This window comes from Rhipicephalus sanguineus, chromosome 5, assembly GCF_013339695.2.
Source record: "Rhipicephalus sanguineus isolate Rsan-2018 chromosome 5, BIME_Rsan_1.4, whole genome shotgun sequence".
Taxonomy (NCBI): domain Eukaryota; kingdom Metazoa; phylum Arthropoda; class Arachnida; order Ixodida; family Ixodidae; genus Rhipicephalus; species Rhipicephalus sanguineus.
In genome coordinates, this window is record NC_051180.1 from 88106902 (window position 1) to 88128378 (window position 21477).

At 44.4% G+C, this 21477-nt stretch overlaps 1 protein-coding gene across 1 annotated transcript in view; it reads left to right on the forward strand.

Moving 5' to 3' along the window:
- Positions 1-21477, forward strand: part of LOC119394807 (trans-1,2-dihydrobenzene-1,2-diol dehydrogenase) — a 175160-nt gene that overhangs the window by 150644 nt on the left and 3039 nt on the right. Inside the window, exons 2-5 of the mRNA XM_049415577.1 lie at positions 9770-9881; positions 11932-12095; positions 13612-13864; positions 19931-20055. Of these exons, the coding sequence (XP_049271534.1) occupies positions 9770-9881; positions 11932-12095; positions 13612-13864; positions 19931-20055 (654 nt within the window). The remainder of the gene's footprint in view (positions 1-9769; positions 9882-11931; positions 12096-13611; positions 13865-19930; positions 20056-21477) is intronic.

The following is a 21477-nucleotide window of genomic DNA, read 5'->3' on the forward strand; positions in this document are numbered from 1 at the left end:
TTGCGGTGTTGGTGTCGGCGCGTCGTTGCTATGATATAGAGAAAAGAGCGCATGAAACCGCAAGGGGCTCGCTGGCTAAAAGCAAAACAAGGAAGTGTGCTTCAACAGGCGCAGCGACTCTAATTTTAGCGCATATAGAATGTGAAAAACAGAGCCTCATGCTTTTTGTTGTCGGTCGCAGCGCCTTACGACGCTATCGTTGCGAGCCGCGCCGTGAAGGTCTCTCAACGGCCTCACCGGCGGAACGCGTTTGCCAACAATTTCTTTCACTCTGACGACGAGGAGGAATGGCCGGAGAGGGCGATTTGGCGGCAGTAAAAATACCTTAAAGCGCCTGCCAGGAAGTCGGCATTGCGACGCCTTTGCTTCGCTCTCTCCCCTTATCGCTAGCGGAAGAGAGCACATCGGCACCTCCTCTCCCTGGGTAACAAACAACCAAACGGCTTTGTGACCGGAAGCGCGTTCGACTTCTAAACACTCCGTGGACTGGCGAGTGCTCCGCTGCGTGCGTGTCTGCAACTGTGGAAGAGGGTGCGTCGAGGGGGATCAAAGATCGTTGAAACATGGCCCCAACTCGCTGGGGAATCGTGGCCGCCGGCCGTATCTGCCACGATTTCGTCGACTGCCTCAACATTTGTCGAAGGATGAGCCCCAGGTGAGTAGTATTCGAATACAGAAGCTTGCCTTATCTGCGCTTTTCCGCTTCTCGAGAAGAAAGAAATCAAGGAGCGAGAAGGAAGAAGTCGTTTACTGCTTAAACCTTGAGTTTCTGCCGTAGAACGTATACAGAACGATTGCATGTCTGACGACGGGTTCATGATCACTCGCAAGCATACCACAGGCATTTTCTCGTTTCCGCCTTGGTTTTGCTATGTAACGGTTGCTGTTCAATAAAAAAATTGTTAGCATCACCGTGTATGCACATGTATGTTATTGTTGAATGTGTTGTTTTGACTGCTATGTTATGCTTTGTCTGTTATGCTAAGTTGTATATTGTATGTGCTGCTGTTGTGAACGAACAGACCGAAGAGCCACAACGGTTAGAACCGTTTATTTTGACGATTATAACGTGAATAACATGATGATGATATGTCTTCTTTTTCTTCTAATTCTTCTTCGTCTTCTCCTTTGTCTTCCTGTTTCTACATCTTCCCGGGGCCTCAAATGTCCGCACTTATAAGCATCCTTCTAATGGATAAACCAACCTTGGGTCTTCGGAGAACCTTATTGTCAGGAGTCCTCAAAACGCAGACTCTTGAGAGTTGGTCTCGGCCTGGGAAAATGTCCTTTACCAAACATATTTTCCAAAAGGCTTTTGGATTTCTTTCTTCTAGTAAAACAATGTCACCTTTTTTAAGTTTCTCATGATTATTTCTCATTGCGGGTTTCATTAGTGCACTCCTTATTTCTTTCATATACTCAGAGTTCCATCGTTGCCACCATAATTTAGTAACTTCTTCGCGAAGTCTCCACACTTGTTGAAGTCGTGGTCCCATCCTTCATTTATGTCTGCTCCAATTTTTCGCTTTCCGCCAATCAGATCTGATGGTGTCAAAGGAGTGGGCTCGTCAGGTTCCTCGTAAACGTACGTAAGTCGGTTGTTCATGATGCCTTCAACTTCACAGACTAGGGTATGCATCTCATCGATATGTAGTAAACGCCGACCAATCACTTTTCGTAGAGACGACTTGAAGCTGCGTATTAGCCGTTCATAAAAGCCACCCCACCATGGTGCATTTTCTGGAATGAATTTCCACTTGATAAGGTGATTGGCAATGAAACTCCTCGTTGTCTCACTTTGTAGCGTCGTGACTAGGTTCAATTCTTTGTTAGCTTTCTTGAAAACCTTCGCATTGTCGCTGTAGATGACTGAGCACATCCCTCTTCTTGCAATGAAGCGTCGAAAAGCTTGCATAAAACTTTCAGCTGAAGTGTCTTTAGCCGTTTCCAAGTGCACAGCTCTTGTAACTGCGCATGTAAAGATTATTATGTAAACCTTCATTATCTCTCTCCTTTGTTTTGGTTGCTTGCAGAGGACTCTGTGAAGTCTATTCCAACTATTTCAAAGGTGCAGTCCTCGTTACCTCGTTCGGCAGCAGAGGAGGTATCTCTTGTCGCAGTGGCTGGAATTATACCTTCTGCATATAATGCTGTTCTGATGACATCTTTTACTTCCTGTCGTCCTCTTATTACCCAAAACTTGGTTCTTAAACGGGCTAGTGTGTCTCGCAGACTCCGCCGTGAAACGTCTCTCCATGCACATGTCTAATCAGTATCTTTGTTAAATGATTTTTTCCAGGTAGTACTATCGGATGCTTTTCGTTAAATGTCATACTTGTCTCTTGAGTCGTCCTTTGAGTCTCAGTATGCCTTGTTCGTCTGTGACACCTCACATCCCCTTATTGTCTCATGTGCGCCGATTTTCTCAGTTCTTGGCAAGTTCCACATTTTGTCTGGCCAAATAATACGGGTCTCCGCGGCCTCGATCTCTTCAGCATTTAGAGGGGCCGTATACTTTGTCTCGTTGAACATTGCTGTAAAAGCGAAACATCCCAAGCTGTTACTCTCAGCATCTTTGAGTAATTGCCAAACTTTTCAATTTCGATACCTCGTTTTGCGACTTGTTCCGTCGTATATTCAACCAGTATTTCAACTTCCCTTGCTTCTTCATTACCTCCTGGCTCTTTGTACACTTGGAGAGCCTTGGCTCTGTAACCACTCCGGTCCCTTCCACCAAATTTCTGCTGACGAAAGTTGTTCAACGGTGACGCCTCTGGTTAGAAAATCCGCCGGATTTTCATTACTGCTCACGTATCCCCATTGACTCTCCGCTGATAAATTTCTTATTTCTTTTAGTCGGTGTTCAACGAATGCTTCACGCCTTCTTTCTTTCCTTATCCAGTTTAACACGATTGTAGCATCTGTCCAAAACTTCACCAGGTAATTTCTTGTTTCAGATTACTTTTGATGTAATTCCACATTCTGGCCAGATAGTGTTGCTCCAAGAAGTTCTAATTTTGCTAGACTGATTTCCTTCATTGGAGACACTTTACTTTTGGCAAGAATCAGTACTGTATCTTTGTCTCCGTTCTCGTAGGAAATTACCATGTAGGCTGCACTTCCATACGCCGCAGGGCTTGCATACGGAAAAATGTGCAAGTTCCAGTGTTCAAATGATGTTTCTTCTTTGCGACGTACTGCCGTGGTACTTTTAATATTTTCGATATGATTTTATTTCCTCCAACCATTTTTCTCCATATCTTCCCTCTTGATCTGTTAAAGGATCGTCCCAAGAAATTCCAGTCTTCCAGAGCCTTTGTATAGCTATTTTGCTTTACTGTGACCGGTGTTAGAAATCCCAACGGATCGAATACCTTTGCACTTTCTTTGAAGCACTGCTCGCTGGGTCAGTCTTTCACTCACTTCTGCTGTCAGCCATTTTTTCACAGGATAGCCCAAAGTATCGTCCATCCGTGTTCCATGTCATTCCTAGAACGTGTGGTTTCACTTGATGATGTAGGAACGGCATCCTGATTCTCGGAAAAAGTTTCATACATCTCTTCACTGTTCGATGTCCATTTCCTTAGGTTCATTCCGGCTCGGCGAAAAATTTCCTTTGCGTCCCGGTATAAACCTTTCGCTTGATTCTCGTGCGCTGCTCCAAGCATGACGTCATCGACGTAAATTGAATTTCTAAGTTTCTTCCACCGTTTCGGGAAAGTTTTGCTGTTCTTTATTCAGGTGATGCGGTATTGTGGCTGCTAGTAAGAAACTGCTTGGCGTTGTACCAAATGTCACCCTAGTCATCCTCCATGCACGATGTTCTCTTTAGTTAAGTCGCATTGTTCGTTCTTCCACCACAAAAAACGAAGTGCGTCTCTATCTTCTTCGTGAATACTGATCTGCACGAATGCCTTTTTCCACGTCTGCCGTCATTGCAACTGAGATGTTTGCGACAAGTTCATTATCAGTGCAAGTATGTCTGGATTCAAGTTTTCTCCAGCTTCTAGGTTTTTCATTCAACGACATTCCTGGTGTCGTTGACGACGAAGCGTCAAAACACTAATCCTTACTTTCGTTGTCAGTCGATCTTCTCTAATGACTGCTTGATGCGGCATGTAGTATGTAGCGTGCTCGGATTCATCCGACGTCGCTAGCTCTGCCACTCCCCGATGTAAAGTATTCTTTCATAGCACTGTTGTACTTTTCTTTTAGCGCCGAGTCTTCTGAAGTCTTCGAGATACTTGCATCAATCTTCTGATTGCTACTTGCTTGTTATCTTCCATGTTACTGTTTCTTTCCATGGTAGTCTTACTTTGTATCTCTCTCCATCCCTCTCAATCGTTTTTTCAAATGATGTAAAAAAGGTGCTCAAACTCTATGCATCCTGTTCTTGTTTCCGTTATTCCCAGTGTTTCGAGCTCCCAAGAATTTTTGGATGGCATCTGTTATCTCGGTCTGTTCTTTCTGTAGCGTGAAGAACCATGACTGATTTTGTCTCTCGTAGGTATGATTCTACACCACATGGTCCATGTACATCCATCCCAGAATGCTTTCTACTAGCATCGTGTGTTGATTTAGCCTTTTCACACGTCCTGGTGATCGCCTCCCAGTAGAAATCAGATCCTAGGAGTAAGCTTGTTTCCTGCGTTGCACTTTTTTCATCGTTGTCATCAGCGATTTTCATTCCCATCTTCTTCATATAGGACTTTGAATTGTCGTTTGGGCGAGGTAGTCGCGTTCTTGATATCATGTCTACTTCAATAGCCTCCATTACTAGTGGTTCCCCATCTGGATTTTCTTTCAGTGCAACTTCAACAACGTTCATAACACTTTCATATTTCTTTTCCTCCAAATGATCCCACTGTCAGCCTTTCTCTTCGGAGTACCTTGCAACCAATTCTTCGTGACAAACTGGTTTGTATGAATGATCTTTGGCTTCCGCTGTCGAATAAAATTCTTGCGTACGCTCCTTTACTTTCACCCTCTGTCCAGGCTATGGCTGTCTGCAATAGAACACGCTGGCGTTCTTCTTGCAGTTTAGAAGACGCTAGCAGGTTGCACGATTTTTTGACAGCCATATCGTCGTTTCGTTCCTCACTTTTGTCATTAGGCTTGCTGCCTTCACTGCCCTTTGTCCTGCACATGGAAGTTGCGTGTCTTGCTTTGCAACGTTTACAAACTACCGTGGCTTTACAAACTCTTGCGTTGTGATTCGGTCTCGTGCACCTAAAGCACCTGTTTTCTTCTCGAAGCTTTTCCTTTTTGTCGTCGTATTTTATTGACCTCCGACAGTCTTCGGTGCTGTGATTGGTTAGATTACAGAAGCAACATCGTTTTGTGACGGAGCTCTGAAATGCTGAAGTCTTGCTCATTAAGCTTGATCTGTTAGTCCATTTTCTGCGATGTCTGTCTTCACCGTCTTCAAAACTTTCTAGCGACTCTCTGCACCTCACTTGTTCTTGCAAAAATGTTATCAACCCTTTCAGTGTATCTGCACTGGTACCGTTGTTGCTTTCTCCTTCCGAAGTTCCTATTCTCTCTTGCGTACCTTGCCTTCTCTTCTCGTAACTTTGGTATTCCAATGAACAATTCTTGCGGTGTGCAACGCTTTAAGATCGGCATAAGCATCGGAGCGTACGAATGCACTGCAACTCCAAGCGCTTCCAGTGCGTTCGTGTGCACTTTCACTGTCTGGGCAAAGTTCGCGTAAACCTTTGACATCATTTCGGATTCTTGACTGGTTCTAACTTGATCAATGCATTCATGTGAGTTTCTTTCAACTGCTCTTCATTGCCAAATTCCTCTTTTTAAAAGCTTAACAGCTGTCTGGTAATTCTTATCGGAGTATTGTAGTCCTTCAATAAGAGCAGCTGCCTTTCCGTCAAGGACAGAGATCAGGTAATGGAACTTTTGACTCTCTGGTAAATTCTGTCGAAGATGAATCGCGCTTTCAAACTGCGTCCAAATCTTTGCCATGGTCAGCTTGTTGCCGTCAAACCTGAACATGTCTAGTTTTGGCAGTTTCACGTAACAATCAGTAATCTGATTTCTGGACAATGTCGGTTTCAGTTCTTGTTACTTCCATGGACGGCTGTCCATCATGCACGATGACGCTTAACTTCTTGATGCTGGACTCTAATCTTGAAAACTGCCGTAATTATCTTCATAGCATATTCCACTATCTCTCGAATTCATCTGCTGCTGTTTCCCTCTGTATAAATGACTCCATTTGCGTATTTGCCGCTTTCAAACTCTCCGTTATGCCCTTGATTTGGCTAAGGCTTATGCTTAGAGAGTCTACGCCCTTCTCCGTCATTCATCTTCCTTTCCGCCTCTGTGATGAGATTCGTTATCTGCATCCTCAAAGTTTTCCTCTTCTGCGAAACGATGTTTCGATTCATGTGAACAAGATGCAGGCTTACATTCACGCTGGAAAGATGGCCTCTTCCTTTGGCGGTAGCGTCTCGGCTCCACGGCTGCCGCTCCCGGTGTCACGTCTGCTGCCTCGTATTCTTCAACTGGGGCCTCTGTCGTCCCGGGCTTGTCCACGATGGGAGGGTGGTCACGGCACCATGTTGTGAACGAACAGGCCGAAGAGCCCAACGTTAGAACCGTTTATTTTGACGATTATAACGTGAATAACATGATGATGATATGTCTTCTTTTTCTTCTAATTCTTCTTCGTCTTCTCCTTTGTCTTCCTGTTTCTACAGCTGCGGATTTGCTATGCTTAGAAATTTGGACCCTATGTTCTGTAAATTAGACACCTCTAAGAGATAAGGAGTAGCCGGCACTTTATTTGTGCGCTAACATCTCCTTACATCACGTCAATAAAAAAGACAAAAAAAGTGGGACACTATAGTGAAACATCAATACCTTTAGACAGGTGCAATATTCTTTCAGAACTTTAATGTAATTAATTTCGCAATCATAGGTTAATTATTAAACGAGGTATTGAAGGTCAAAGTCTCATGTTTGAATTTCACGCCGAAACTTCGGCACGTGAACGTCAGTGTGATGTCGCGAATTTTGCGTACTTTGATCACATTGGTTGAATGAAATTTTCTTAAACTTGCAATGTCAATACTTTGTATCCCTTAGAAGGCAATGCAAATCATTTTTAACGAGAAAAGATTGCGTAGACCCTACGTAATATAGGCATGATATAGGCGATTACGTAGGATATAGGCTTACCTTTTTGGTGAAAAATGTATGCACAATGAAGTTTATCAGAATTGAACAAAACTTTTTAAAATCGAGAAATACGATATTTTCATAGGCTTACATTTTTGGCGATAAATGCGTACACAATGAAAATGTTCAGAGCAGGACGAAGCTCGAAAATAAAATAAAATGCGGGATTACCGAAGGGTAGCCATTGGCTTACCTTATACGTGAAAGATGCAGGTACAATGAAAGTGTTCAGAATTGGACGAAACTTTAGAGGATCGAAAAATAGGAGACTTTCTAAGACAACGAGAGAGAGAGAGATTTCCGGCAGGTTCCACCCACGCCTTGTGGGAACTGATTTCATGCGAAGAAGTCAGCGAATAGCAGCCTATGCCGGCTTTTTCGCTTGGAACCAAGCGTTACGAGGTGGATCGACGTCTCTGTGTAAGTTCAGTAGTTGTGTGCATATTGTGCGCTTGAGCAGCACTTGCGACTGCGCTTTATTGATCGAATTTCGCAGTCGCTTCCACCCCACCCCCCCATCCGCGCCCGTTAATGCTCTTTCGCCCGATGAAAAATGGGCGGGGTGTTTCCTCTCTGCTTGAGGTGCTATCGAGGACAGACCCTGCACGCAGGCAGATGTTATAAACTTAAACAATAACTCCAGTGGCGCTGTTCTTCACCGAAACGTAAAATAGAAAAAATAGGCATTTCCTGCACCTGGTTCCATTGCCAGGAGGTGAACTTCAATGCAGATGGATTAAGAAGCTGGTGAAGCGTTATGAAAGGTTCTCAGAATTTAATGCAATTATGTAGGAAAATGAAGAAGGTTAGTGTGAGACTAAAACGCCAGAATATTATTGTATTAATGAAAGCATGGATATTCACAGCCAAACGCCTTTTAACCCTAGGAATACCTCTGGTATAATCGATGTTTTTTTGTGGAACCCAAGCACGGCGCAGCATCATTGGGGGAAGATAATGAAAGAACACAGAGGAAAAAAAGCGAGAATATTCTCGAGATATGAGTACCTACAACACCCACCGCCAGGCAGGCGAACCTTTCTCCTCAAAAGAAAAAAAAAATGCGTTGGCTGTCCGGCGGCACTTGTAATCGAACCAGCGCCTCCCGCAATGGAAGCTGCCGCTGTTATAATTTGACCGCTGCTATGGTCGAAAACAGGGGGCATCGCGCAGTATCGGAATGACGCAATTATCTCTGCTTTTGATCGGTGAACATCGATCCGGATCCGCTATATGACTCGTGCGTTGGAACCATGAAATCACATGTTACGTGCGTCGGCGTGTTACGACGAATAGGACAGTAATTACTGGCCTCGCTTTAAACGACGCTCTTTGCAGCGAACTGAAGCTGTATGACTGTAATGGTGGTCAGAAGATGACTTTTAAGGGTTCGTTTTTTCTTTGTTAAACACAAAATAATGAGAACTAACAGACAATAATGCCAAGGAAAGTATAAGGGATGTTATTTGTATTAATTAGGATATAAATGTGAAGAAAGTAAAGTGGAGGAAAAGATAACTTGCCGCCGGCAGGGACCGAACCTGCGACCTTCGAATAACGCGTCCGATGCTCTACCACTGAGCTACGGTGGCGGTCATCCTCCTGTCCACTTTATGGGGTATATATGTAGTACATTTGAAACCTGGGAGTGTTGGTCAGCGCCGATCGCAGTCATGGTGGCGAGTGTGGAACACTCTTTATCTTTTATCTTTTCGTCCACTTAACTTTCTTCACACTTATATCCTAATTGCTACAAATAACATCCTTTATGCTTTCCTTGGCATTAGTGTCTGTTAGTTCTCATTGTGTTAGTTCTCAATGTTATTGTCTGTTAGTTCTCATTAATAATGTCATCTTCTTTCTGTCATTCATAGCGAGAGTCCCGTTCTGGCAGACTTGATGCTTCAGGTAGTATGCGAGGGATTATTGGTCAGCTGTCAACTCGTAAAAAGATCACGTGCTACGTGACGCGAAAAAGGCAGAAAAAGAGTGTTCCACACTGGCCGCTATGGCTGCGATCGGCACTGATGAACACTCCTGGGTTTAAATGCACACATATACCCTATAAAGTGGACGGGGGGATGACCGCCGCCGTAGCTGAGTGGTAGAGCATCGGATGCGTTATTCGAAGGTCGCAGGTTCGGTGCCTGCCGGCGGCAGGTCATCTTTTCGTCCACTTTTTCTTTTTAATTTACGACAGAGACTTGCCCTTAAGGCATAATATTTGTTGGGTATATTTGTGTTAAATGTGCGCCGTTAGGCCGGTGTTGTGTATAAAGTGTCTTGTGGAATGTGTTGTCATGTATCCATCGGTCATAACTCTTTGTGTCACTGTAGCGAAGACCAGCTTGCAGGAGATGACGGGAGCGTTCCGACTGTAATCCTTGGCATGTCCATATAAGGTGGTATGCGTCTGCTTTACTTCCTTCAAATTTATATCCTAATTACTACAAATAACATCCCCTATACTTTCCTTGGCATTACTGTCTGTATAGTTCTCATTAATATTGTAATGGTAGTCGTGGTTTAGGTCAATGCGTCGGACCCTTTTTTTTTTTGTTACTGCGCTCAGGTCGTGGCTGTTGCTGGAAGGAACTTGGACAATGCCAAGAAGTTCGCTGAGCTACATCGCATCAGCAAAGTGTATTCCAATTACGAGGATATCGCAAAGGACCCGGATGTTGGTAAGAAACAGCTAGGAGACACTCGTTTCAGGACATCAACGGTACCAAAGCTGTTCCACTTTCAATGGTTTGCGGCACATTTACTGCGAAAGCTGTGTCCGCGTTTCACAACACTGACAGCAACGGAAATTCTTTATGTTTAGCCGGTATAAATAAGGGCTGTTTTGAGGCATGATGGTATGACGCAGTGTTATGCGCACTAAGACCTACCTCTGCTAGAGTACGCATCAATTGATCTATAAAGGTGGAACGCCCTGATGCCGTAGTGGATGGCTTAGTGGATAAAAAACAGAGAGCTAGACTGAAAGGGAAATAAAGAGAGAGAAAGAAGCAGAGAGAGAGAGAAAGAGATAGAAAGAAAGATAGAGCGATAGAAATAGAGAGAAAAAGATAGAAAGATGAAGACAGGAAAAAAAAATAGAAAAAACAGAGAGCAAGACAGAAAGAGAAGAGATAAATAAAGAGAAGCAAAGAAAGAGAGAGAAAGGAGCACAGAGAGAGGGTAAAAAAAGGGAAGAAAGATAAATAGAAATAGAAAGAGTGAGAAAGAGAAAGATACGGATAGAGAGCGAAAGAAAAAAAGTAGAAAAAAGAAATAGGAAGGAAGAGGCACAACAAACAGATACAAGCAACACAGAGAAAGAGTGCAGCGCGTGGACAGAAAGAGTGGAGAGAAAGAGAAAGAAAAAGGAGACATAAAGAACAAATAAAGAGAAACAAAGAAGGCCACCCAGCTTCGCTCTTTCTTCAGGCTTGGCTGGCACCACTAGTGCGACGCTGCGATAATTCGTCTTAGGTGACAGGCGGAAGAACGTACATACGGACGGACAGTTTTCTCGTTGAAACAGCATAAAAATCCTGAAACAGACCCTTTAGAGACGTCATGCTTGGCGAGGAACCTTAGGCGTCATACTGCGTCATTTGCGTAGCGAGTGGGCGGTTTAAAGGTGACCACCCAAAGAAAGGGCTGAGTCATACTTCATCACCATCATAATTAGCCGCGTAATCGACAAAGTGTGCTGCTACATAGGTGCCCTTACGTACACGTAGTGGGCGCTACTATGGCGTGTCGCTTCAAAGTTGTCCCGTAACATTTATGTTGAAGAATTCTTAACAAAGGATCACCTGTCTTATAATATATACATGTTCACTATCAAGCGAGGCTGCATATCGACCTCAGGTTTATATCTAAACAGATGCATAGAAATCGGCGTTTCTCGGCAACCATAGAAGGGATTTAGACGTGATTTGTTGCATTTGAAAGGAAACAAAAAGAGACTTCAAGATATAATGAAAATATTCTGGTTAGTGTTGCAATCTTTCTGAACAAAAATTGTCAAAATTGCAAGCTGAGAAATTTCTACAAATTTGGAACTCATCATTGAAATTGTTGCCATATTGCTGGTAACGGGGCATAATAAGCTCTGAAGCGGATAAAATTAATACATTATTCCACGAAGCTTTAAAATTATCCAGTAATGTTCGAATACTACTTTTGCGAAACTTTCGCAAATGACAATATCGCGTGAGGTATAAATCTATGCATCTAATTTGTCTGTTTTAGATGCTTCAGCAGGTGCTGTTTACGGCACTGTGATATTTTTTTGTTGCTTCTGAGATACAGATTCGTAATATTCGTGCTTCACTGGTTGGCAACTTCACAGAATTGGAGAAATTTGTAGTAATCTTGCCTAGCTCAACACACAATTATGCTTCTACGGTTGCTTACGTTTATCTTCAATTTCAGAAATGCTTGAATGCTGAAACATGGGCTGGTTGTTTGTACTTCACATTGGAAAGGCTGAGAACCCATACACAGAAATGAAAGAAATACCACGAAAATACCGCGTAAAAACCAACTTCAAGTCGATCTAGAAACTATCTGATAATATGATATCTGTGTATATATATCCGCACACGAAAACTGGACTTCACCGCGAGTTGAATCTTTCTCTTATAGATAATTTTGAGTTACGGTACAGTCGCCCAGAGTTTTAGTGAACGAAATAAAAACAACTATGTATTACAAAAACTGGCACATTGTGTGCAGACGTGGCGTACATCGGATCCCTTCACCCGGACCACTACCCGACGATGAAGGTCCTCCTGGAAAATGGCAAGCACATTCTCTGCGAGAAGCCTCTCACCATGAACAGCCGGGACACCAAAGACATCTGCCGCATGGCGAAGGAAAAGAAGCTGTTCCTCATGGAGGTTTGTACCCAATGCCGATGACACCCTCAAAAGCCCGTTGCACCCTTCGAGAGTATTTTTGTCACACAATTAAGAATGATCGTCATCATGTTGCTTGCGTTTTCTCTCCTGAAAACTATACGCTCGCTCCTTTCCTATCGAGAGTGACATCAGACGCCGATATTGCGCGCACTGCGGGACCTGTAGGAAGTTCCAGGCTAGCAAGGAAAGGCGCGCAAGCCAGATGAAGATTATCGCTGGGTGACATAAAGTATGCCCTGAAGGCGCTATTGTTTTTCTAGTACATTGATGCAGGAGGTAAACACAGCGAAAACTTAGCACATACGGTGGGACAAGTGAGACGAGCGTAAGAGATTAGCCATCAGCAGTCCTTTTTTTTTTAATTTTGAAATCGTGTGATGTCGTACAGATTGCACAAAGGCACGACGCTATTCATGCGTTGCTAAAATAATCGCAAGACAACGCAATGAAAGCACGATAACTGGAGAGCGAGGTCTCACTTAGACGACAGTATCGAGCTGACAGGTATAAAGCTAAAAAAAAGATAGACCATGACTGAATAAATCGATCGGTAGAACAATGGTTCACTGCGCATCGTTCGCCCTATCTCGTGCGCTGTTCACCATGATGGTGCGCTGTTTGCCTCTCGTACGAAAGCTCTATTGCGTTTATCAATGAGAATTAAGACAGGACTCAAGGTGAACCACATGTGGGCAGATTGAAGACACGGCCTTCATCAGATATCCCTCAAAAGTAGAAAAACAAATTGCCTTATAACATGACTAAGCTATGAGGCTGATAATATACTGGAGGTGCAGGATTTACATACATCATAAACGAGATCCCAGGATGCTCAGACAGAATCGATCGAATGAGGTGGGGTGAAGTTTGTTTATGACTTAATTTCCAGAGAAATTTGTCTTGGGGATGTACAACCAAAACGCAATACATCATCCCTTTCTTTCCCTTTCACTTTCTTCTCGCCGCAAGACTGCTCGTCTAATATTATTTTTTAGGTTTTTTCATTCGCTGCCTCCAGGAAACCATATCATCATTCCTGCACATTGTTCCTCTCGCTACTCGCACCGAAATGCTGTGTATCCACCACGTGCACATACGACCACCCATCAACGTTCATTCTTTCTGCATACTGCCGGAGAATAGAATGCCCTTCCATCAGACATCGCCCTCATCACCGACATTGCTCAATTCAAAGCTGCCATTGAAGACCATCTTTCAAGTCATGAAATCTAACCTGACCCGCCAGTTTTTTCGTTCGCCCACCCCTCATGTAATGTCCCATGTGGGACCTTTGAGGTATTATGAATAAATGAATAAATCGATGGTACACAAAGAATGATATAATGCATGATGTAGCCCAGAAACCCAGGGTGATTACGTGGTTACAGCGCTGGGATGTATTCGAGTGACGTTCATGAAAAACACTTTTGGGAAGTGATGTATATATATATGGATTGGGTTCAAATAGCGATTGCCCCGACACTTGACAACGCAGGCATTATGGAGTCGTTACCTGCCTACTTACAAGCACATGGAGGAGCTCCTCAAGAACGGCACCATAGGAGATGTACGCTATGTGCATTCCACCTTTGGATATCCTATGGAGAACCAGAGCCGTATGTTCAGCAAGGAACTCGGAGGATCGGTTTTGCTCACGCTGGGTAACTACTGCGTCAACATCGTCCTCCAAGTCTTCGGTGGTGAGCGGCCGGTGAAGATCAGCGCATGTGGAGATTTATCGCCCCAAGGTGAGTTACTTACCTTGTGAGTTGTTTACCTAGTTCGCTATCTATCAGCATAGTCCTCTCTAATGTATGAAAATGTGCAACTATTTGATTTGTCTGAATTATTGAAAAAATGACCACCTTCATAACAAACAATTTAAGAACGCATAAATACGAACGGTGCTTTCACACCACAAAGAAGTTGCAGTCTCCTTAAATTTCGCAGATATATACATTCGCCACTGGGGCAGTGAACACTTGAAGTATAATAGCCGTTCATTACTGTGGGAGTCCCGCGCTTCTTGTAAGAAATTTCAGCATAAAAAAATTACGGCAGTTCCGAACTAGTGGTACCAAGCCTGAAGGAAGAGCAGAGCCGGGCTGCCTTCCTTGTTTCTCTCTATATTTCTCTTTCTTTCTTCTTCACTTTCTCTCTCTTTCTTTCTCTCTCGCTCTCTATTTATCGCTTCCTCTTTTTTCTTTCTTTTTCTCTGTTTCTCTCTCGTTCTTTGTTTCTCTCTTTCTCTCTTTGTGTATATTTTTTTCTGTCCTTTCATCTCTTTATGTCTTTATTCCCTTCATTTCTCTCTAATTTTTCTTCCTCTTTCTTTCTATTGTTTTCTTTCTCTCTCTTTCTCACGCGACTGGTTTCGTTTGACACTCGCACTTGCTGTAAGCGGTAGTGGGGGCATGCCCAATTCTTATAGCGCGTACCCACCTGAAGAGTTTTGCACGACGGGGCACAAGTTACCGATAGCTTAAACAACTTGGCTGCAAAGAGAGGCAGGAGAGAGTGTGCTGGTTCATGATGATGATATTTTTTTACGACGGAGCACAAGTTACCCACAGCCTAAACAGCTTCGCTGTTAAAACTTCGTGTGAGAAAAGTATGCAGCATTAAACTTGTACACATTTCTACTTCTTTTCATGTTACCGAACTGCACTGACGGAGTGAGTATCGCCTGCGCGGCCGCGCTCAATCAACTTATAGTGATCAAATACACGAGACAAAAAACATGGCCAGGAATTGGGGACATTGGCGTAGTTGAGGAAACTGCCACCAGATGGCACTACAGAAGCAAAAATTGGAGGTACAAGAGAAAGCATCGGTAGCAAAGGGAAAGAAGAATGCTGCAATTATGAAGCACAGAGCTTTATGGGGATACAATAGGTACGAGGTGCTTCGAGGGCTGTGGAAGGGTGTGATGGTTCCGGGGCTTACATTTGGGAACTCAGTGGTGTGCATGAAGTCAGAGGTGCAATCAGGAATGGATGTAAATCAAAGGACGGTGGGCCGCCTCGCGTTGGGCGCTCACGGGAAGACGACAAATGAGGCGGTAAAGGGTGATATGGGATGGACAGGCTTTGAAGTGAGGGAAGCGCAGAGCAAAATGAGATTCGAAGAGAGGCTGAGGAAAATGAAGGGGAGTAGATGGGCAGAGAAGGTTTTCAGGTATTTGTATAGAAAAAGCGTTGACACGCAGTGGAGAAAAAGAACTAGGAGGCTCACCAGTACATATACGGCTGGCAGTGCGGGCGATATGGCAACAAGGAGCATTAAGCGGAAGGTCAGAGAGGCGGAGAGGACTTATTGGATGACAGCGATGGAAAAGAAGCCGGTTCTGAGTAACTACCGAAAAGGAAAAAACGAAATAAGGAGGGAAAGGTTTTATGATAATTCAAGGGGAAGCGCTTTACTGTTTGAAGCAAGGTCGGGCTGCCTTAGAACGCGTAGTTATAAAGCGAGATTCAGTAACGAAGAAGAACATTGTACATGCTGCGGGGGAACTAAGGAAACGATGGAACATGTACTGATTGAATGTGGCGATATTCACCCAGGTATACGTGTGGGCACGAGTCTACATGAAGCCTTGGGTTTTAGGGACAACAATGGAAAGCTGAACACGTCCGCGATAGAAATAAGTAAGAGACGGTTAGAGTATTGGTGGCAGAAAAGTAGAGATAAAGTACAAAAATAAATAATGGGGGAAAATAAGGTCATTCTGCCTTAAGAGGCAGAGAGATGGACCGTGAATTTATATTTTTTGGTATAATAACATAGATTTAATCAATGTAGATAAGGCATTAGGACAACATGAAACAAGGAAGCTTTTTTTTTCTTCTTTCTCTTTTTTTTTTTCGCCTTCGAGCCTGGTGGCAGACATGTCACCGCCCCGTTATAAAGGGGACGCTCATAGCATCCATCCATCCATCCATCTGCGCGCACTGCCCGTACCAGGGGCGAGGCGGACTCATTAAGGCGTTGAAGCACCCGCTTCGTCTTGTTCTCCCGCACTCGTTCCCGAGCACTGTATTCAAAAACTTTGTCAGCACCACGAGCTGTTCCGACACACCCCGATACAATGAAGGAGCAGGTGTGGGCTTTGGAAACAACAAGAATAAGGCTGACGAAAACGACCGAGGGAGTTACTTGGCTTTAGCTACACAATAAAGTAGCATATCAATTGAATGAGCGCTTCTCAGCCAATCGAAAACTGGAAGTTGTTTTTGAAATCTCTTCTCTGAGCTTTGCAATCGAAGTTAAAAAGGCCCAAATGGGTGTAAATTGAGGCAGCTCGAATATGCTGTGCGGTAAAATCTTCAAATGGCTTGGAAAAGTAGGTGCTTTGCGGCACGTTATTAGAATTACGCCTACAAAGTCTTAGTGTTTCAATAGTATCTGAAACCGAAAGCCGTTTTCAATATCATATTTCGTTCGTGAGATATGATTTTATTTGTGTGCTTCTCATTCAGTTACGCCGGGGCACCCGGCCGCAGCCGCGAGATGGCGCGACATGTAAATGTCCAGAAATCCTGGGGATGACACGAGTAAATATTATTACGAAGGTTAACAGTCGCTCGCGAATCGCTGCAGATGCGTCGGTTTGAATAAAGTTTCATCACCATTATCGTCGCCATCGTTATAACTACTATCACAGACAGCACTACTACTAGATCACCTACCCTATGACCCCCACCACTAACACTTCCCAGCGAGTTGCACGCTTAATCTATATTCATCAACATGAAGAGCCGCTAATTTAGAATGACACTTTTGTAAATCCAGTTGCCACATCAAATAGCGAGTCCAGAAGAGGTCTGTAAGCACATACCACAACCTTCCTAATTCAAACAGCGGATCTTGTTTTGGCTCTACTTAGCTATCATCACGGCCAACGAATTCCTCTGATCTTCTATTTCTTTTTGCATTACTCCACGGTATCTTTACCACCATGAATTTGCTATTTTTGTTGCGTTCCGCATTCCCTGCAATGTCAGCAAGAGCGTAGACATTTCATGTTCGTTCCGGCCATTGCCTAGCACTCCAATGTCCACACAATACAATGTCGTTATTGTCTTTATAGCACTTATTTTGTTGATCTTGATATGTTTTATAATCCCACGAATCTGTTCTTTGTGTGCTTTGCATTGTTTTATTCCTTTCCTCTCCATTTTTTACAGCGAAAGCTGTTATGAGATCATTTCACCGGCCGTTTTTGGTGCCGTAGTTGTCCGCCGCCGCCGCCGCCGCCGCCGCCGCCGCTGCCGCCGCCGCCGCTGCCGCCGCCGCCGCCGCCGCCGCCGGTGTCCGTAACCAGTATCGCTCGAAATAAGAAAAAAAAACTAAATAAGAAAAAAATTCCAGGATGGAACGAGGTTCGAACCTGGGCCCTCTGCGTGGGAGCCCAGTACTCAACCTCTGAGCCATGCCGGTGCTTGAAACTGCTTTGCAAAAAGGTCCTATACAGGCTTCATGTCGGGAAGGAACCACATTAGCATATGCAATATAGCGTGGTAGAAGAGTAAAATAAGCACCAAGCGTCGCACAACGCGAATTATGTAACCAGGCGTCATACAATGCGAATTGCGCAACGAGTAGGTTGTTGAATGCTTCCAACCCATTACAAAGAGCTCTGCCATAATTCTTCATCGTCATCACGCACATCATCAACGAAGTACGCATAATGCCTTACATGCGTTTAGCAGGTACCACGGCTGTCTGTAAAATGACGAAAAATGGCACAGTGCCTACTGCCCTACTTCTCAAAAATTACGATTTATAGCGTAGTGGGTTCCTCGCAAGTTCACTTCTGTTGGTTGCCAAGGAAGCCCATAAGGCTCCCATGATCCATTTACTCAGGGTCTCAATAAAGTCAATTCTCTCTCTCTCTCGCTCTAGGTTTCTCCGGTTAAAGTGTGTTATAAAGCGTGGTGGGACAGTTAAATAACGACCGGGCGTCACACAACATGCATTACGTAACTAGTGGGTCGTTTAAAGCTTCCAACGCATTACAAAGGGCGCAACCATAATTATTCATCGTCATCAACCGCCGCATCAACAACCTGCACATAATCGCTTACATATGGTACCTCGCTTCTTCGCAGAACAACGAATAATGTCGCGCTGGGTGCTTCCAAAGTTCCCAAAAATTACGCTTTGTGGCGTAGTGGGTACGTTGCTAATATACCTGTATTAGTAGCCACAGGAGAGTTTATAACGCGCTCTAGAAAAGCCGCTCTTCCAGCTTTCGCTGTGACTGTGCTGCGCTTTCCGCGCAGGCCTGGCGTTTTTTTTGGAATTTGTCTTTCGATTTGTTATTATAAATAACCCTTTGCACAATTGTGCTTTTATATCCAGCGCGTTTGTTTTCTCGTATTATCCAATGCTCTCACTTCGTTTTGATATTCTCCGTCTATGTTTCATTTATATTAGGTGCGAAGCACCTTAGTTACTCGGCTTGTCGGCGTCTAATGTCACGGTGTGTCATGTAGTCACGGTTCATCATAAAACGGGTATGCGCCACAAAAATTGCGTAAACACCATTGCTCGCCACAGGTCCACTAAAAATGAACAAGGCAACAGTGAGCCCAACAAATAGCCGACGACGTTAGTGGAGATGACACACCCTTCCCTACATGCCGTAGGGAACTGAAACCGAGCATGTAGGGAAGAAGAAGCAGTAGAAGAAGAAGAAGAAAAAGAAGAAGAGAAAGAAGCGCCTGAGGGCTGAACTTAAACCGGGCATGTATGGAAGAAAAAGAAGAAGGAGAAGCAGAAGAAACAGCTTAGGGCAAGGTGCATTCCGACGCAGTTTTCCGACGACGTTAGTGGAGCGGAAACATCCTTCCCTACATGTCCAGTTTCAGGCTTGGTATACCCCTAGTAGCTCCTCAAACAAATCTCTCTCAAAGCACTGCACGCTTCGCGCCTCCCTGGGTTTCGCGTTAGTGGAGCTGAAACACCCTTGCCTACATGCTTCGCACTTCCCCAGTTTTTGGGGCGAAGCACCTTAGGACCGAGCCTTGTACACCCCGCGTCTAGCGTAGCTCTGGTTTACACGGAGTCCGCTAGGGGCGCTGCGGTAGCAGCGCTCGCGTACGGCGCGTGCTCTGGTTTGAATGGAGACCGCTAGGGGTGAGTTATGCTCTCAGATGCATTTCATATGACCATAACCATCCAGCAACAACCAGGGGGACATGTGTAGACCTCGTCTTCGCTAACTTCAGATTGCATCCCATTCAAGAACCGCTGGCTCTTCATTTCACCGATCACAAGGCAGAAGGAGAAACGAAGTCCGCACCTCACCACCATATACGCCTTATGACATCAATAAAACAGCATTGTATATACTGTACACATAGGCGTGCGCAGGGGGGGGGGGGGGCAAGGGGGCGAGAAGGGGGGGGGGGCGCAAAGTCAGCCCTATACATTGTAGGGGGGGCGAGAAGAGGGGCGCAAAGGCAGCCGCATACATTGACATAATAGGGAGGGGGGCGCTGCGACGAACCTTCGCCCCCCCCTGAAGGGGAACCCTGCGCTCGCTCATGACTGTAGTTTGTCATGCATTTGTATGCTCGAGTGGGCAATGTTCGGGGTATATTCACGGTTACCCGAATGATCCCCGGTGCTTCGCCCACTCATCATCATTCACTTCGTGGATATGCGTGAATCTTTTTTCTCCTAGATTTCTTTGTATGCATGCACCAGTGCTCGCAGCTCAGGATTGTTCATGGGTACACAAAATACCCTATTCAATAATGCTAATATTGACAAATAATTGGTTCATTGATTGATTGAATATTTTCTAGGCACCGACAAGGGCGTTGCCGTAGCAATGGAATTTAGCGGAGGTCGGCTGGCAACGTTTGCATTGTCAGGCGTTGTGAAGCTGCCGGGTGTTGCAGAGATCTTTGGCAAAAAAGGCAAGATCACCGTAAGTAAACATGACTCCTATCCTTAGTAGTGCATACACACTACTCGAAAAGGTAACCGCAACGCAGTTTCACTGCAGTCTCATTTTCGAATCTGTGCTAGTAGTACAGTCTGAATCACACTTATCCAGAACGGCCGAGTGCACGGCTCTGAACGCTGGCGCCATCGGCCGCTTCTATCTCGTGTTAGCTATAAGCTTCCGTTTATGCTTGAATAATTGCACGTGGACATAGCATGCGGTGTATAAGCCGACTAGTCTGTATGAAGGTCTTATTGGCATCACTATGTCTGGTATCCTTACAGTGTCGGTCTCTGCAGATTAAATTTTTTTTTTTAAATACGGCGGCTGAAGCGGCCGACTGGCCGCGCTAGACGAGCGTGTTTCAGACTGAATAATTTCTCAGAAACTCCTGCACGTGTAGGCAGTACCGCGGTCTCTGACATTATTTTGTATAACATGCACTGTATGTCATTCACTGCAGCGTGTGATTACAACGAGCAACTCGTGTCCAAGCCCACACCACAGCGACGTCTGATTTATAGATAACGGAAGAAACCGTACAAAAATGTATTTGGACAGTCTATAGACTGTCTAAAAATGGGTTTAGACAGACAGTCTATAGAATGTCTAAACACATTTTCGTAAGGGCAGATTTCGAAAGCTATGCTGAGTGCATGCAGCGGAAGCAATTTTGGAGGCAGACATCTTGTAGACGCCATTTTTCAGGCTGCAACTATAGCGGAAGCCCCTCATGGTGCACGACAGCCTTCGCAACAATAGATGTTCCCACCTATTGAAAAAGTTATTGCTTTGAAACCAAGACAAACGACACTGTTATTTAGAGAACATGAGTGGTGAATGGGCATATATTTTTTTTCTAGGCAGAGTATTTCCAAAAAAATAATACACACCCGGATGTTGGGTGGATCGGCGTATGAGCAAAACACATTGAGAACAAACTATGCAATAATTGTGTCAAGTTTAAAAAGGTGTTCGCTGTGGAGCTACAGGCGAATACGAAGAAAAGCCTGCAAACGGGATAGTTGGTACTCCACAAACAGCGCAACAGTAGACAACGCACAACCAAGACAACGAGGACAAGCGCTGCTTCCAACTGAGTAGGCGGGGTTTATAGCCGGCGACTTGTAGGCGCTGTGTGCAATGAATGACATCAGTACTCTATCTAAGCATGCTGTGCACGTCTAAACAAGTGCAGCTCGTAACGTAAAATCACTTGTTTAAAACTGTAGGTTCTATTTTAGCTCACAACAGTGACACTATAGTATTTCCAAACGTCGCGATTGGAAAGAGAACGCCTTTGTTCTGCTAAACTTTTTGTAACGTAAAAAGATTTTAGGTTTCATTGCCATCCATACCTGATACAGTGAGCCTCTGTTCATCGGCCTTTGGCCTTCTTTATTA